Source organism: Euleptes europaea, chromosome 1 (genome assembly GCF_029931775.1).
Source record: "Euleptes europaea isolate rEulEur1 chromosome 1, rEulEur1.hap1, whole genome shotgun sequence".
Classification (NCBI taxonomy): domain Eukaryota; kingdom Metazoa; phylum Chordata; class Lepidosauria; order Squamata; family Sphaerodactylidae; genus Euleptes; species Euleptes europaea.
In genome coordinates, this window is record NC_079312.1 from 124,350,637 (window position 1) to 124,368,743 (window position 18,107).

Here is an 18,107-nt window from a genome sequence, read left to right on the forward strand (position 1 = left end):
ACCAATATAATGCATTATAATTATAATTTATTTACTTCATTTATTCCCTATCTTTCTCCCCAGTGGGGAGCCAAAGCAATTTACATGGTTCTGCTCTGTTTTATCCACACGACAGCCCTATGAGGTAGGTAGGGCTGAATGTGTGTGACTGGCCGAAGGTCGCCCAGCAAACTTCCATCGCAGCAATGGGGTTTGAACCTGGGTCTCCCACATCCTAGTCCAGCACTCTAACCACTACACTACCTGGTGTACTATCATATTATCAACTAGTCTCTTAAAGCTAGGTGTACCTCAAAGCTGGTGAAATCAAATTAATATTATAGAATGAGAGTTCATACTGTTTACCTTACTATATAGAGTCGTTTATTTTAAAGGATCCCACAAATAAGTGTAGATCATTAAAAATAATTTGTCCCCCCCATTTACCATCTCCAGTCTTTTGCCCTGTTCCTCCAATGCAGCACCTGTAATGAGACCTATAATCCTACTCCTGTGATCCTTTGCCTAAGCAGTCACTTACAGGATTGGATTTTGAAATTTATTTTTTACCTCTGTAACTGGAAAAGACAATCATGCTAGGAAACATTGAAGGCAGCAGGAAAAGAGGAAGACCCAACAAGAGATGGATTGACTCTATAAATGAAGCCTCAGCCCTCAATTTGCAAGACCTGAGGCCAGGCTGTTAAAGATAGGACACTTTGGAGGACATTGATTCATAGGGTCGCCATGAGTCGGAAGCGACTTGACGGCACTTAACACACACACACACACAAGTGGGCTATAAAGCAGCATTAACAATATCATGCTTTCGCTGCATTAATTTTTGTAAATACAAATATTGTTTTTCATAAAGTGCTTTTTATAAAGAATCAGTGTTGTATAGGGGTTAGACTAGAGTATCAGACTAGGATCTGGGAGACCCGGTTTGAATTCACATTCTGCCATGGAAACTTGCTGGAAAAGCTTAGGCCAGTTATACACACTCAGACTAACCTACCTTTGTAGTGGTTGTGAGGATAAAATGGAAGAGAGGAGAACTATGTGAGCTGTTGTGTGTCCCCTTTAGGGAGAAAGGTGGGGTATAAGTCAAGTAAACAAACCAGGAGTTGTTTGGGGGAGTCAACAGTTAGTAACACACAAGTTTCTACTTAAAGATTTTATAGCAGCCATCATAACGATCTTTTTTTGCACTTAATTTGATCTCTTGAGAACTTCAGCAACTATGGGTGTCTTAACTCATTATTGTTTTCATGTAATTACAAGTAATTTGCCAGGGCATGAGCTCCCTTGTTGTGAATAATAATTTACATAATATTGAGTGGCTCAAAACACAATGTCTTTAACAAAATGACTTGCACATTATGGATTGGTAGCAATTAATCATTATTATTGAATTTAAAGAGTATCCAGGGAAACTGGTTACTATTTCTTTATACTTTATAATTGAATACCTGTTGCAGTGGAAACTGCAGTATTTGGGGCTGAGGTTAAATGTATTACAGTTGGAGTATCCCTTATCCGGACATCCCATATCCGGACTGACCCGAAAACCAGACCCTTCGAGCCGGCATGCAGGCAGATCCACGTGGCCCGGCCTCTCTTGACTTCCCAGAGGCTGGGAGGCTCAGATCTGATTCGCAGTCACACTGCCTGGCCTTTCCGAAGTCTGAAGGGGCTGGGCGGCGTGGCTGTGAGTCAGATCAAACTTCGACTGTGGCAAGGAGGGAAGCTAAACTGAAGTCTAGGCTGGCCCACAGCCCGCATAGACTTCAGTTTAGCTTTCCTCCCTTACGCAGTCAAACTTTGGCTGTGGCGGGGACACTAAACTGCAGCATGCCCAGACTTCAGTTTAGCTTTCCTCCCTACCGCAGTTAAACCTTCAGATCTAAAATACAGACAGATTCAAAATATGGATCACTTCTGGTCCTGGGCTGTCCGGAGGTGGGGTACTCAACCTGTGCTGCAAAGATTGAAAGTTTTTAAAATGATGTGTTGTTGTTTCCTGTCTAATATTTAATGATTCTCTTTGACAGTGTATGTTTCAATATATGAGTGAAGAATTGAGGTAGAAATGAGGCCCTTCAATCCAATTTCCTTATAACTAGACGCATGCAGTTTGGCTGATTATTTCTAATCAATATGTGCACTTCAGATTTCCTTACCTCTGTCTCGCCGTTCTGTCTCCAGTTTTCCTCACCATCTGAATCCTGCCTTACTTTTTTCTCATTCCTGGAGGAATCTGAAATCTCCATTGCTAGACCTCTTTTTGCCTGCTATCTTCTGAGGTCTATGCCTCATCTTTCTGAAACTCTTCTGCCTGGCCACTCTCTAGGATTAGAACAGCAGGGCTAAAGCCCTGTGGATAAAATGCCAAATCCTAAATTTCTCCTGCAGGTCCTTAAAAAAGTGACATACAGCAAAGGAATCAGACCTTATCCATCAGGCACAAAGTTCTTATTGGATGTATGCCTGAGGTCTGTTTTGAATGCATATGTCTTACCTCTGTAAGTAAAAGTCGTCTTGTTAAGAGTGATGATTTTAATTTCCTATTTTCATTTGTTTGCTTACTTTTTTGAGCTTGGTTGACACCACATATCCTGCTAGGGCTCTCTTCAAGCTGTCCATTCTGCCATAACACAGTCTTGTCCCTTTTTGATGACAGCTCCAGCATTATGGAATGCCCCCCTCAAAGAAGTGCCAGGGGCCTCTCTACTGTCCACCTTCCAAAAGAAATATAACTGTTCTTTTGCATTTGGCAATTGATTTCATAAGGAGACATTATTTTGACACATAAATAAAATAAAGACACATGTCTTTAAAAGTTATTTTAATTGTCTGTTACCTACATGGGAAGGGACTTTTATTGGTGGGAAAGGCAGCATATAAATACTTAAATAAATAAATCTGGGGGGGCACTCGATGATGATGATGTATGTGTGGGGCATCAGTAGTGTGTTAAAGGTTCAGAATCACTGCCTTAGGCATATGAACAACAACAAATCTATCCACACAAGGGAAGTCCAAATCAGATTTAGCTTGGTCACTGCACTTTTATACAGGTTTAACAGACTTTGTGGAGTCGTAAATAGGCTCCCAGGTAGCTGCTGATGCTTGCTTTCCTTTATCACTTTGGTACCATTTTAATATGCAAAATGTCTTATCCTGTAACAATGTTCCCTTCACACTTCTCTCTGGCTGCTGCAGAGGCGTTTCCTGCACTGTGGCGCTTTCTTCCTCTGCTGCAAACGTTTCTACAGACGCAAGAGCCCCTTGGAAAACATCGGTCTGGAGCAAACGGAAGCGCTGGCGGCAGAGGAAGTGAGTGCCGCAGCAGAGGGGCAGCCTCTGCGGCAGCCAGAAAGAAGCACAAGGGGAACGATAAGATTCAAGCCTTAGTCCTTACTCATTCCAGTAATACACCTGTGAAGCAGGTCACTCCTCTGTGCTTGACAGATCAACCAAAAGATGAGGCTTTCTTCTCAGACCTTCCCGGTGAGTTTAGAGTTAAGCCGGGGTCGGACCCAAGGTCTTCCAGTATTCCTTCCGGTATCATAACTCCTGATATATTTAGGGTTAACAGACATTACTCCCTACATAACTCACCACTATTTTTACATCTTCCCTGAGTAAGATTATATTGTTTTCTTTCACCAAAAGAAATTAAAATTGAGACCTTAAAACATGTTCCTTCGATGTGATTAGGCTGACTTTTTCAGTTACCTGAAAGCAGGTGATTTCTTTTTTTCTAATGCTACTGGCTCGTGGCCAGGTGATTAGCGGAGTGATCTATACTGCCAGAGGCTTATCCATGCCAGGAGGTGCTACATCAGAGCAAGGCATTGGTAAACAGCAGCAGCATGAAGTTGACCTTGCATGGCTGCCTCCCATGGTAACAGTTCCTTTTGAGACAGGCCCAGAGGGATTAGACCAGGAAAGACAGGGTTGCTTGTTAAGATGCAGCCTTCTAGTCAGCTTACAAGTCGCTTACAAAGGTAGAGCGGGTCAAAACAAATGATTGTACAGGTACTTTTCCTGAGTGTAAGACTTTTAATATGGAACATTTCAAACCCTTTTGGTAGAACACTGAAGAAAACCAGACTGCACAAATATCAGTTTTCTTTAGAAGATAGGAAATAGGAAATATTTGAGAGTGGTGTAAAACAGCAAGCAAATTGGATTTCAACAATGAACCTCACTGCTTACGGAATGTCCACATACCTCTTGTAGAATAATAACACTAGAAGAGACTTGTAGGCCATAGACTAAGCCCAGATGTGCCCTATGCAAAAGATCTTAAGATATTAGCTCACATTATCTGATGAAAGGAGCTTTAACTCTTGAAAGTTTATACCACGAAAATCTTGTTGGTCTCTAAGGTGCTACTGGATTGTAATTGAGCTCTTCTACTTTAGACCAACACAGCTACCTTCCTGAAACAAGCTTGCAGTATCCAGATGCAGGTGATTGCTTTATTGCACATCTGTTGTAAACTTCTTCTCACCACACAGCAGACAATAGGCCCAACAAGTGGTTAATGCGCATTGTGAAAAGTTACCACTTGTCAATTGGTTATTTATATCTATTCATTGTCAGGTTGAGTAGATAAAATGTGCACGTTCAGTGGCTTTCATATATTTGTTTCTTTTTCGTGACTTCTGCTTCTTCTAGCAATGGGGATAAGTGAGACGTCACACTGAACATTGATCTCAGGAAGTCCTGCTAAGCCACACCTTAGTTTTCCTTAGAAGTTTTCATATTTCCAATCTGTCTTTGCAGCCATAAGGACGTTTGTTAAATGAAAGCACAAATTGCTGAATTCTGTGCTTCATTCAACAGAATTCTGTATTTGAAAAATTCAGTCACATAAATATGTAGGGTGTTGTCTGTCTCCATTAAGGCTCTAGTCCTCCTTCTAGGCCTGAGTTCCTGCCCACAATTCTGTAACTGCTTCCACTAGTCACTGCACCCTTACCACTAGATTAGGCTTTGTCACAAGTAGGCCCCAAAAGAGTATCCTGCTGCTCTCCTGGAGAGGAATGCTGCCTTCTTGGTCCCTTCTGACCTCCAAGGCCTCAGGCCTTACCAACTGTTTGGCTTCCCACCTTTGTCAGCCAGCCATCTCTCCTCACTGCCCTCCTTCTTTTCTGGCCTTTTATTCTCCTTTCTCCAGCTACATCCACTCTCTTGGTCTATACTTCAGTTACCTACCAAGGAGGTCTGTATTCCCAAGACAGCCTTTACTCTTGAGGAGACTAATATTAGCCATCTCTGCCATTGCTTGTTCTGTAGGTGCTGTCAGGGCCCAGTCCTGCCTTTCCCTCTTCTTGTTAGCTAAGGTTTGTGTGAGCGCTCTGAGCCCGGCTTGCCTGGGTAGAGCAGGTTATAAGATTGATATAATAAATGAATAGATAAACCTCTGTGGAGCTGTTTCCAGGCTCCGCCTCTTGATATACTGACCTGAAATAGCATGAGGTGTGAAAGATACACACAAATATTACCGTAATGAATTGCAAGTTTCACACCAGAGTTGCCAATTCCCTTTTATAATAAATGCCGCCTGTTATCAATGCATATGTTAATCTGCTTTGGTTCTTAGTTTAATCAAATGTTAGGTGGGGGGCAGTGGGGATTCTTGGGACCTGGTCATCAAAAATAGTCTGTAAACACTGTTACTTAGTATAAAGCAAAGTTATACCACTCTGGCATAACAATGTTTCCAGTGCCAAAAAGGAAAGGAGGGAATTTACAGTTTTGGCACATGGTTCCTACCGTGCCACAGAATTTCTTTCTGGAAGGGCAAATCAAATCAGTCTGTCCTTTGTGACTAATGAAGCCCTTTCTGTACCAGTTGCTTCATGTTCACAAGTTGCTCATAGCGTCCTTTTTAGTGATTGTAAGTTAGGCCTCCAGGTCCCTGGGAATTACAGCTCATCTCCAGACTCCAGAGGTCAGTTCCCCTGGAGAAAATGGATGCTTTGGAGGGTAGACTCTATGGTATTCTTCCCCACTGAGGTCCCTGTCCTGTCCAGGCTCCATTCCCAAATCTCCATGAGTTCCTCAACCTGGAGATGGCAACCCTGTCCCCCCACCAGCGACCGGGGAGACCTGGCAGCCCTACTGTAAGTAGAAGTTAATTCTGTAAAGGTTTGTTTCTAACCATGGCTTTTCTGTTTCTGACTTCAGCAGGCTGGGGAGAGATGCCTGCTGTCCATGCAAAGCCTGAAGCTTCATGGGGAGAGCCTTCCTCCCCTTCTGCTGCAGTTGATAATGGCACTTCAGCATGGGGGAAGCCCCCCAGCAGTGGTACAGGGTGGGGAGATAACTCAGCTGAGTCAGCAGGATCATACGGAAGAGCAAGTGCACCAACTGCTGCCCCAGCACTGTGCAAACCAGGTGAATGCATGCTCAATATATCGGCTGGGTGGAGAGGGCAAGTCTAGCAGCCCTTATTTCTGATTTTGTTTATTGTCCTTTATAGCTTGGAAGGCCAAAGGCAGGCCAACATCTAGGCTGCACTCTGCCTGAAATACCAGGTTTGCAGCTCAGGAAACCCAATAGGTTCTAGATAGCTGATGGGCCCCTATTAACTAGTTCTGTTGGTTCATCAGCTGCAGTTTGATTACTGCAGTATGTTTATATGTGGAGTTGCTGTCAGACGTCTGTCAGAAAAATCATCTGGTGCCGAACACAGAGGCAAGCTGTTAACAGAGACTGTTAACATTTCTCATTTTCACCGACTCCCTCTTTGTTTGTGGACACAATTCAAAGTATTTGCTGTGACCTATAATAACTGAACGGCCTAGGACCAGAATAGCTGACCAACTGCATTCAAGCACATGAACGTAGCTGTGGGTTGAGACCTTTATTGGAGGTTCTTCTCTCCCCCTCCCCCTTTCGGGGAATTCTGTATCTTATCTGCAGGTTTCAAGCTGTGTAATCCGCCTTGAGTCCAAGTGAGAGAGGCAGACTATAAATAATGCAAATAAATAAGTGCTGCCTCTGTGTTAATGGCTTCCTTTTTTTACTCTTAGTGTTATGACTTTATGTAAGATGCCTTTAATACTTATTGATAGAATTTGTTTTAAAATAGAACTGATAACCTTTCAGGCATAAAGCTCTTTGGTAAAAAAAAGGAAAAAAAGGAAAAAAAAGAAGGGCGGGGAGATAGTCTCCCCTGTACAATCATCAGGTCATTAGTGACCCATGGGGTGACATCACATCACGACATTTACTAGGCAGACTATGGTTATGGGGTGGTTTGCCATTGACTTCCCTAGTCTTCTACACTTTACCCCCAGCAAGTTGGGTACTCATTTTACTGACCTCAGAAGGCTGAGTCAACCTTGAGCCAGCTACAGGAAACCAACTTCTGGTGGGATTGAACCCAGGTTGTGAACAGAGCTTTGACTGCAGTACTGCAGCTTAGCACTCTGCGCCACAGAGCTCTTTGACCTTCAGAAAGCTTGCAAATACCGTATTTTTTGCTCCATAACACTTTTTTCCTCCTCAAAAGTGAGGGGAAATGTCTGTGCGTGTTATGGAGCGAATGTACCGGTATGAGGTCCCTCCCAGCCACCCAGCGCAGCGGAAGCGGGGTGCAGGGCCCCGGGAGCCGGCTAGGACGCCGCCAGCCAGCTGGGGGGCTCCCGGGGTGGCCCAGCTCTGGCATTGCAGCAAGATGTGCGGCCGGGCTCCAGCGCAGCAGCAGCGGGGCGTGGAGCCGGGCCGCCCCGGGAGCCGGCTTTAAAGCCGCCAGCCAGCTGGGCTGCGGGAGGTCCCTCCCAGCTGCCCAGCACAGCGGCAGCAGGGCACAGAGCCGGGCGCCCCGGGAGCCGGCTTTAAAGCCGCCAGCCAGCTGAGCTGCGGGAGGTCCCTCCCAGCTGCGCAGCGGCAGCGGGGCGCAGAGCAGGGCGCCCCAGGAGCTGGCTTTAAAGCCGCCAGCCAGCTGGGCTGCAGGACGTCCCTCCCAGCCGCCCAGCGCAGCAGCAGCGGGGCGCAGAGCCGGGCCACCCCAGGAACCGGCTAGGGCCGCCAGCCAGCTGGGAGGTGGGCGGGGCACACAGAGCCAGCTGGGCGCGTGCACCAGCTCGCGCCGTCCTGACGCGCACGCGCCCAGCCGGCTCTGTGCGGCCCCGCCCGCCTCCCAGCTGGCCGTTGGGACGGGGAACACCGGCTCACGCCGTCCCGACGCGCACGCGCCCAGCCGGCATTCACTACATAAGACAAGTTTTTAGAGGAGGAAAACAAGATTTTTTCTTGTTTTCCTCCTCTAAAAACTAGGTGCGTGTTATGGTCAGGTGCGTCCTATGGAGCGAAAAATACATATATCCATACAGAAATCTTGAATGGCAAATTGAAATCTTTCATTTTTCCCTCAGCTTCTAAATCTTCTATGCAAGAAGGCTGGGGCAGTGGTGGAGATGAAGTAAATCTCAGTACAAGTCAGTGGGAAGATGAAGAAGGAGATATGTGGAATAATACTGCTTCACAGGAGAGCAATTCCTCTTGTAGCTCCTGGGGGAATGCCCCAAAGAAAGGACTTCAAAAGGTAGGATGGTTAAAAAAATGATTAAGATAGGAAGTCAAGTGTTTCATATGTTAATTTTTTAAAATCTTTATCAAATTATTTCATGAAAGTCCGAAATCCAATATGAGATGTCTCCAATAGGTTTCTCCACTTGTTTTGATTATTTGTGCCTGGTGTTGGCAACCCAGATGCAAGCAGGATTGATTCTCTTGGTACACCAGCCATGCCTGACTTCCTGGTGGAATTGAGAGAGGTGGTATTGGCCCTGAAGTTGGATTTCCCCTTCTTCCCAACTCTGATTGTATTGCAGTATTTCATCATCTGTGCAAAGGGTATCTTTAGAGCTTCAAGACAACAATGGGGCCCCACTGCTGCGGGCAACACTGTGTGGGTCAGGTTGCACGCTGCATTTGTTATGCTGTATTGTCCTGTGAAAAAGTCCTAGATTGAAGGGTTTTATATGCTAACTCGGTCAGAAAACTAATAACAGTTTTTACTATTGTGACTAAACCCCTGCAAGAATGTTGAGGTAGTGTGAATGGTCGACCTCTGGAGATGTTCAAATTTTAATAATGAATATGGAACAGGGGCCACTTGAAGCACTAGGCTGTGATTCTGATAGCAGTGAAGAAGCTGCACTTTCCCACCAGAACTGTGTAACCTCTGTTAGAGCTGTTAGATAGAAAACAGTTTATCAGCTTCTTCTAATGATTACCTGGAAGGAAAATTGTCCACATTTCACTGCGACAAATTTGCAGGGTATTTTTGCCGCTTCCTTTTAATGGACAGCAAAATTGGGCCTCTGAAATCTTTTTTAAAAAATAAATTGACCAGCTGCCTGATAACCATTTTTCTCATGATATTCTAAAGACACTGGAGTACATGATGTTGAGCCCCCCTTTCTTTTTATATAAAACTCATGGTCACATTAGTACAGGACCAGCTCTTCTCAACGCTTAGGGCTGTTTAGCTTGGAAAGAAGGCAGCTAAGGGGAGACATGATAGAGGTCTATAAAATTATGCATGGTTTGGAGAGAGTGGACAGGGAGAAGTTTTTCTCCCTCTCCCATAATACTAGAACACGGGGTCATCTGCTAAAGCTGGAGGGTGAGAGATTCAAAACAGATTAAAGGAAGTATTTTTTCACACAACGCATAGTTAAATTGTGGAACTCCCTGCCCCAGGATGTGGTGATGGCTCCCAGCTTGGAGGGCTTTAAGAGGGGAGTGGACACATTAATGGAGGAAAGGAGTATTCATGGCTATTAGTTAGAATGGATACTAGTCATGCTGCATACCTATTCTCTCTAGTATCAGAGGAGCATGCCTATTATATTGGGTGCGGTGGAACACAGGCAGGATGGTGCTGCTGCAGTCGTCTTGTTTGTGGCTTCCTAGAGGCACCTGGTTGGCCACTGTGTAAACAGACTGCTGGACTTGATGGGCCTTGGTCTGATCCAGCAGGGCCTTTCTTATGTTCTTATATGTTTGCAAGTGGGGACCAACTTCTAATCTTACTATACTTTTTGGACCTTCTTGCAAAGTAACTCCACGCTACTTTCCTCCTCCCCAGCATAAGGCATGGGAACCTCCCATCAGTTAATACTGAATACACTTGTGTTTTATTGTTCATTTTTTGTATTTTCCCTCCTGAGGAACACATTGCATTTCATACCCCTTTTGCACATTTTGCAGAGACAGATTGATATTTGCCCTCAATCCTCTCAGAGCCTCCTCTCCCAGTTTACTTGTTTCTCCTCTCTCTCCTGAGCTTGCCAGTCACCTATGAGGGAGTTGTCACCTCAAGCTTGAGAACCACTGTGCAAGGCATTTCAAAGGCCCTCTCCCCTCAGCTTGCTGTACATGCTGTTGGTCTCAGTTGAAAAATAGATAATATTGCAGACAGGAAACAGTGTACGCCATTGAAAGGAACCCCAACTTTGTGGAAGCTATCCTAAGCAAATCTGCTCAGAAATACGCCATGTTATTCAATGGGACTTACTCCGAGGAAAGTGTCCCATGTGTTACGTTGTAATATGTGCAATACTGTCTTAAAATGTAGCATGATAGCAAGCTCTGAGATAGTTGTTCCAAATGTTTCTCAGAGTTTTCCAGGCCTTCTTATCTCTAATGGTAGCTTTTGCATTAACTCTGCTATCTCAGGGTTTCCCAATGTGGCATCCATGGGCATGATGGCACCCACCAGTACTTTTACTGGCACCTGCTGAGCTTTGCAGAAAGTGGGTAGGGCCATTGTAAGGTGGGGCTTATTATTGGTTGCCCTCATTCAAATGAAAAGATTTTCCATGGCTTCAATTGCAGCTATAGCCAGCGAGGGATCAAAATAACTGGAAAACAGCAAGGTTCCATTTCCCTGTGGTTCCATTTCCCTGTTAGGCCTTCCTTCTGTTTATTCCCCTTCTCTTTCTCCTTTCCTTCCTCAAGCTTTACTTTTGATTTTTGTTTTTGCTATTCTTTTGCAAAGCAAGGAGGGAGATATTTTGTTTTGCTCCACCTCCTGTGGCAGCCGTTTTGGAGTGGCACTCACCACCCCTTCTCAAAATTCCAAAGGTCCCCACAGGCTCAAAAAAGTAGGGACCCCTGTACTGTCTCTTGATATATTGCAGCCCACCAGGCCTTTATCGTAGATAGCTGGAGGTTTGATTTTGTAGGACAGAGGCAGAATGCAAAATCAGAAGGTGTGGTGAGCAGCTGGAGCTGTTTCTGGTTTAATAGACTTTAACTTGTGCAGGCCAGACGCAGATGATATATACAATTGTGAGAGTAGTACTTCTGGTTTTAAAATGGTGCGATGTATGAAGTTTAAAAGATCAGTTTCAGTCTAGTTTTTCCCCCTATATTGACAGCAAAGGGGGGAGGGCTGTGCTCAGTTTTTGGTTTACCGACTGGTTTGGTGGGATCTTGGCATGAAGTTTTAGTTGCTTACTTGCTAACAGTTGGGATAAAGCTATTCAGTTTGCAAGATGGATCATTTCTTTGCTGTGTACATCTTTCTCACCTGATTATTTGAGATTTGTATAAGGTGTATTTACTATTTGTGGAGAGGAAATATATGTATATTCTAAGTATGAAGTCACACAAAAATGTTATAAGCGTGCATGGAGATACACCCTAAAGTAACATACTGTATTAATAAGGAGAACCTTCCTGTGGATTTGATGCCTCACTTCTGTAAATATGAAATATAGTAGATTTAATAGCTTTTCCTATTTCCCCCCTCAATGAATCTACACAGGGCATGAAGACATCTAGTAAGCAAGATGAGGCCTGGATCATGAACCGTCTGATAAAACAGCTCACAGACATGGGCTTCCCAGTGAGTAAAATTCATATTCCTATATTACCTGTGTTTTTTCCCCCTCCCTTTTGTAGATTATTCAGATAAGGAGAAGCTACATGGTCTTTTGGGGGTTTCTTTTTCTTAAACTTCTTCCTACTAGCTGTATGTGATAATTATCTAGATAAAGTTGAGTACTTGGTTCACCAGTAATATATAAATAGTGTATTGGGATCATGGAATCAAAAAAGTTGAGCCTTGTCATAGTGGGGGCGACTTCTCAGCATGACATAAGAACCTCCAAATTCACCTTGGAAGAAGGCAGAATAATGGTCAGGCTTTACAAGTAAAACTCAAGTGGCTGACCTGCAGAGGTTAGCTTACCTACAGCAAACAGTAATGATTGTATTGGGGAATATTGAAGAAGTCTGAAATATTAGTTCTGCTACTAGTTCTTGAATATTATTTTTATTTTTCAAGGTATTGCACTATCTACATTGTGTTTGTTCATGCAATAAACCTGTGAGGTACATCGCTATTCTCAATTTCTAGATGGAGCGAGTAAAGGGATAGAGAACTTACCTAATGCCACATAGTGACTGTTTGGCAGCAGTGGAACCTGCACATAAATGCAAGTCCACTCTGCCCAAATGTTGGTGAGCCTTATATCTATCTTCTGTTCAGTGACAGACCTTTTCACTGACACAGTTCCTGTGCCCTATAGCAGGAGTTTGATAAACAGGTATTAGCAGGTTATTTGTGTTTATTTCCATGCCATGTAAAGCTTTACCTGTTAATTTCTGTACATCCACTTTCTGTCAAAGGCTCTGGAGCCAAACCCCCTCTCGAATATGAACATTGACATGAGGAGAAAATGACAGAGTTAATCCCACTGTAAGAATGGGGTTAAGATACTCCTGAACCTTGAGTCCTAGAAATTCTAGTTCATGGGTCCCCACCATGGTGCCCGTGAGCACCTTAGTGTCCTCCAACACCTTTTCTGGCGCCTAAATGTTCTTAGGAAATGGGAGGGGTCAGGTAGGGCTTTTGCCCAGCAAGGCCTCTGATTGACTATTGGAGATTTAATTGGTTGTGCAGGTTTTCTAAAATGTTGCTTTGGCAGCAGCTGCCACACCAGAACAAGAATCTGAACTGTGTTACAGAAGTTAAGCTGTGGCAATCATTTTGTGGGTGGCTCTGCCTCCTGCTGCAACCATTTTATGGCAGCCATTTCATGGCTGCGCCCACCATGCCATGTCAGAATTCAAATGTGCCTGCAGGCTCAAAAAAGTTGGGGACCCTTGGTCTAGCTGGTTCAAAATGAGCTTTCCCCCCTTATGTTTCCCTTCTTTGCATCTCTGACTGATTTGTTTACAAAATTACAATGCTTGAGCTAGACTAAAATCATGTAACTTACCCTTAGGGATTTTTTTTACTGTTGTCACAAAGCCCATGTTACATTAATTATGAACAAACCTTCTCATTTCTACAGAGAGAGCCAGCAGAAGAGGCCTTGAAGAGTAACAATATGAATCTTGATCAGGCCATGAGTAAGTATTTTTGCAACTGAAATAGACATTTATGTGGGTTGATCTGTTATGAAATCAGTATCTTTTCCCGACAGCATTTTATCAACAAATGGTAGTTGGTTGTGAATTATCATCATTGCCAAAGTTAGTACTTTAAAAGCACGCTGCAGTTTAAATTTTAACTTAGAAATGTAATAGATGCAGCAGTGGGAGCAGAATGATAGAAGTATCCATTGGATAGCCATCTTATCTTGACTCTGAGGCATCTTTTTACGTTTTTACTATTTGCAGGTGCTCTGCTGGAAAAGAAGGTGGAAATGGACAAGCGTGGAATGGGAGTGGCTGACTACAATGGAATGGTCACCAAACCCCTTGGCTGCCGCCCACCACCGATCTCCAAAGAGTCTTCCATGGACCGCCCCACCTTCCTTGACAAGGTAGGTGCAACATTCTGCAAATAAAGCCATTAGTATATTTGCAAGGGGGAAGACATTCTAAGAGATTAACACAGAAGAGAAATGTAGATGTGTTGCTTTGCCTCACTGTTATGTTCCTTTTTCTTATTTACTTGTAAAAAGAATAGTGGCTGCCCTAGAGACTGAGGTGAAGTGTAACGGAATACAGTTATGGCATTAATAGGGTTGCCAACCTCCAGCTGGTGGCTGGAAATCTTCTGGTATTACAGCTGATCTCCAGCCGATAGAGATCAGTTCACCTGGAGAAAATGGCCACTTTGGCAATTAGACTCTATGGCATTAAAGTCCCTTCTCAAACTTCACCCTCCTCAGGCTTCGCCCCCAAAATCTCCAGGTATTTCCCAACTCAGTGCTGGCAACCCCATTAACCATATGAACTGTATTAAAACAAAGCTTCAATTATTTGCAAAACCATGCAGTCTTCACTCTGCAATAGTAAATTTGTTGTTTTTTTCACTGCAAGTAATAAAATGATAAAAGCTAGGAGGAATCTGAAATTCTCCTACTCTACCCCTTTGCCACAAAGTAGGCACAAGCAGATGCCACACAGATATGAATCCCCCAATCAGTGTGTGGATTAAATCTCATTACCCAAATTCTAGTGTGCCAGAATCAGAGAGCAGGAGTGAACAGTGTGCTGTACAGATCCCTGGGTTCTACAGATCCCTGTGTAATTGCATAAACAATAAAGTTAAAAGTCCAGATTATTTTTGTCTCCCCCAGTATCAGAATTTCAGTATCCTTGGGGCAGAGACCTGTTTCTTTATTTACGTTACTGTGTAAAGTGCTATAAACATACATAATATATACCTAATAATAATGATCCAAGCCACATAGGTGCAGCACTGGGAGTATATGAAATATCATGAATGCATGATATTTTGGCTTCAGATTGGTATTCCCAAGTATTAGCAATAGATTTCAAACTTTGCTTATATTATTCCTCTACCAAGTCTGTCTGAATGAGTTGCCTTAAGCCTTCTAGCACCCTAAATTCCATCTCTGATCAGGACAATGTGTATTACTCCAGAGGAGAAAATATCCAGGACGAACCCTTCCTGATTGCAGTAGGCTCTCATTAAGGTGTGAAAGTAAAATATTCTTCCTAGGTAGAATACTTATTATGTTCATGACAAGGCCAGCTTTTCAGAACTTTACAATTGAATGTAAAGTACCGCATTTATTATTTCTGGATTTTCTTCTCCTATTAGTACAGAGTTCAAGAAGTCAGTGTAGGTAAACAGAAATAGTAGCTTTCAGCAATAATTATGATGTGTTAGCATGAAAAAGAGCGAGTGTACATTTTAAATAAGAATTTTTTACATTAAAGCTCTGGTATGGCCCTGACTGTGGTGCATGGCCCATGGTTTCTGAAATAAGGATGTCAATCCATTCTGATTGTTTGATCTTTAAAGTGTGTTAAGAAAAAACTTTCACACATTTCTGACAATGGGAATATTTTTCTTCTCTTCCCCCAATGACTGTCATAGCTTTCTTCCAACCAAACTAATTTGAAAGCAGTCAGTATTGTAGAGCAGTGTTGTAAAGGGTTTGAAAATGGGCATTTCCCTTCCATAATCCAGACCACAAAGGTTGTGCACTTGCCCCATCAGCTGACTCTTGCATAAGATTATCCAGTCTGAGGCAGTTTTGTGAATCACATCTGTTGCTGTTACTGGGAATTACCAAAAACTGTGTTAAAAAGACAAGTGTGGTGTTGCTACTGAATTCTCCCCATAATTCAAGGGAGTGCAGCCATTCAGATTAGTTTCCCACAGCAGAGTCCCTTTTGGCAATGAAAAATGTCATTCTCCAGGGCATTCATTTTTTATATGATAGCTGTATTTCTAAATTCAATATATATTTTACACTGAGAATGTGAATGCCCATTTTTATTTTAGCTTTAAGCAAAGGTGTTGGAATTGCATGATCAGGATTGGCACATGTGTGTGATTTTTTTTCTCACCAACTTTGTGCGATGCACTATGCATGAGTACAAGTGATGGTTTACCCAGCAAACTGGTCTCCAGCAGAAGGAATATAGGGCACTGAAAACCATTCCCACTTAAGAGGCAGGAATGGATTGCAAACAGCTTGTGACCTGGGGAGAAGAAATCCTTGAACCTGTTACTGTCATGCAAGCTGCTGTTTGTGGAGCATGACGGATATTCTTGCAGAATGTGAAACACGTTGAGCTGGAAGACCTTGGGGATAGGATTAGAAAATGTCAGTATCCTCTCTCAGGACTTCGCATAACTAAACCAAGTTTCACTATGGTTGAGAATAAAGAAACTTTTCCTTTGCCTCTTCAGGGAGCCACAAGAAACTCCTGTGAGCATAATTTATTTAAGACTTCTGAAGTCTTCTAAGTTTGATGGACATGGGGCAATACTTACTCCTTTTAGGGCTATGGGCTGTTGCCTAACAGTTGTTAATATTCTAAGTGAATGGATGAGCAGATAATGCAAGTTAGCTGTGAAGTTAATGTTTTTTTAGTTAATAGAAAATGTGCATTTTTAGGCAAAGAATACAGAAAATTTAGAATTTTTTTTCCAAATGACTTCTGGCTTTTACTTGTGGAATATTTATTTGTGGAAGGGAACATTTAGGCATCAGGAACAATCCTGCTGCACAAGGGCCAAAGCCATTGCTCGGCAACTTGCTACATAATATTAGCCCAGTAGTGGTAGAAATTATGTTTCTTTTACTGATTGTGGGTCTTCCTGATAAACTAAATGAAACATTAATGGCCCTTTGTCCATTTCTTTATGGGTTTTCTCCAGAGCATGTATTGTTTTGATCCCACGCTAAATTCCAGATACATTAGCTGTATCTTTTTTATTATTAAAAAAGTAGAATAGATGGCAGCATTCTTAGAGAGGAAGCTATACCTACTAAAATATAGAAGTAGACAGATGAGACTTTTTCCACAGTCCTTTCAGGTTCAGGTTTCTGATCTGAGGGTTTTCTGTTGAGCAAATGGGAAGTAATTGTTTCATTTTATTGGAGCAATCTGTAACTAGGAATAATCCTAGAATGATAGAGTTGGAAGGGGCCATACAGGCCATCTACTCCAACCCCCTGCTAAATGTAGAATCAGCCTAGAGCATCCCTGACAAATAGAGAGCCTTGTTATGCCAGAGCTTGGAAATTGTGCCCTACAGAATTAGGTATCAACCTTAAGCCCACCTAAATTCATGTTTAGTCATACTTACGTCAGCAAGACTTAAATGCATATAGGAGTAGTAATGCATGGAGCCTTAGTTACATATACAGAATTCTCCTGAGTTCCCATTTGTTCTCAAACAAGACGTGTAGTCTAGGGCACCCAACATATGTATCAGTCTACATAATATCCCCCTTTTCTCCCTTCCTCTTTTCAATAAATTCCATTTGGGTATTCATGTTTGTCTGTTGCAGTAAAACCAAAAGCAGTCTCTTGTGGCATGACAGTAGATGGCACAGAAGAGTGATATGTTTTCTGAACAGCTAATTTATGCCTGTCCTGAAAGAGGGATCATTGGTAACATGTGGGGCCAGGGGAAAAAATGGGGTCTCTTGCAGTTTGCAGCTTTCCTAACTCTATACGTTTATGCTCAGTTGCTTCATACTTTGCTCCCAAAATGCAGTCAGGCCTAAGGTTTTCAGAAACACTAGATGTTCCTTGGGTTTTTCATTTTGTAATGTGATAGAAAAGAGAGGAAGAAAATTGAGCATGGAGTAATGTCTGGACAACACTTTGTCTAGTGGGGTTATTTGTGCCATTCCAGCTGAGCCAAACGATTACCATATAGCTTTCTTAGTTTTTAAAAAAAAGTAAAATAAGCACCCCCTCCTTGGTCTTGCTGGTTTTCATGTTTGAGAATGGTTATTTAGTAATACATTTGCAAAATGCAAAGAACAAAGCAAAGACAAACAGTATCTTAATTCTGTTTCTCTCTTTCTTCTTCCTTCCACTTCATACTTTTATGTATTTCTCATGCCTTTTTGAATAATATTTTGAACTTTTATTCATCCACGTTCCACTTATATTTCCATGGGACACTGTTTTGTGCACTGTCTGCATCTGGACACTGCACACAGCTCACCCTTTCTTTTTTCAATCAGGATGGCGGCCTAGTGGAAGAGCCCACTACTTCACCATTTTTGCCTTCACCAAGCCTGAAGCTCCCCCTTTCAAACAGTGCACTCCCTAATCAGACCCTGGGTGGGATTGCCTCAGGGCTGGGCATGCAAAACTTGAATTCTTCTAGACAGGTAAGGTATCTTTGAGAGGCG

General features: G+C 42.9%; 1 protein-coding gene across 4 annotated transcripts in view; it reads left to right on the forward strand.

Annotated features, from left to right (window-relative positions):
- TNRC6C (trinucleotide repeat containing adaptor 6C) overlaps positions 1–18,107 on the forward strand; it is a 141,389-nt gene that overhangs the window by 90,860 nt on the left and 32,422 nt on the right. For 3 of the 4 annotated variants that reach the window (XM_056864829.1, XM_056864831.1, XM_056864832.1), the window contains exons 6-11: positions 6,184–6,393; positions 8,379–8,548; positions 11,783–11,863; positions 13,317–13,374; positions 13,645–13,790; positions 17,937–18,086. In XM_056864829.1, coding sequence (XP_056720807.1) covers positions 6,184–6,393; positions 8,379–8,548; positions 11,783–11,863; positions 13,317–13,374; positions 13,645–13,790; positions 17,937–18,086 — 815 coding nt within the window. The remainder of the gene's footprint in view (positions 1–6,183; positions 6,394–8,378; positions 8,549–11,782; positions 11,864–13,316; positions 13,375–13,644; positions 13,791–17,936; positions 18,087–18,107) is intronic. The other variant, XM_056864830.1, reaches the window with a different exon arrangement.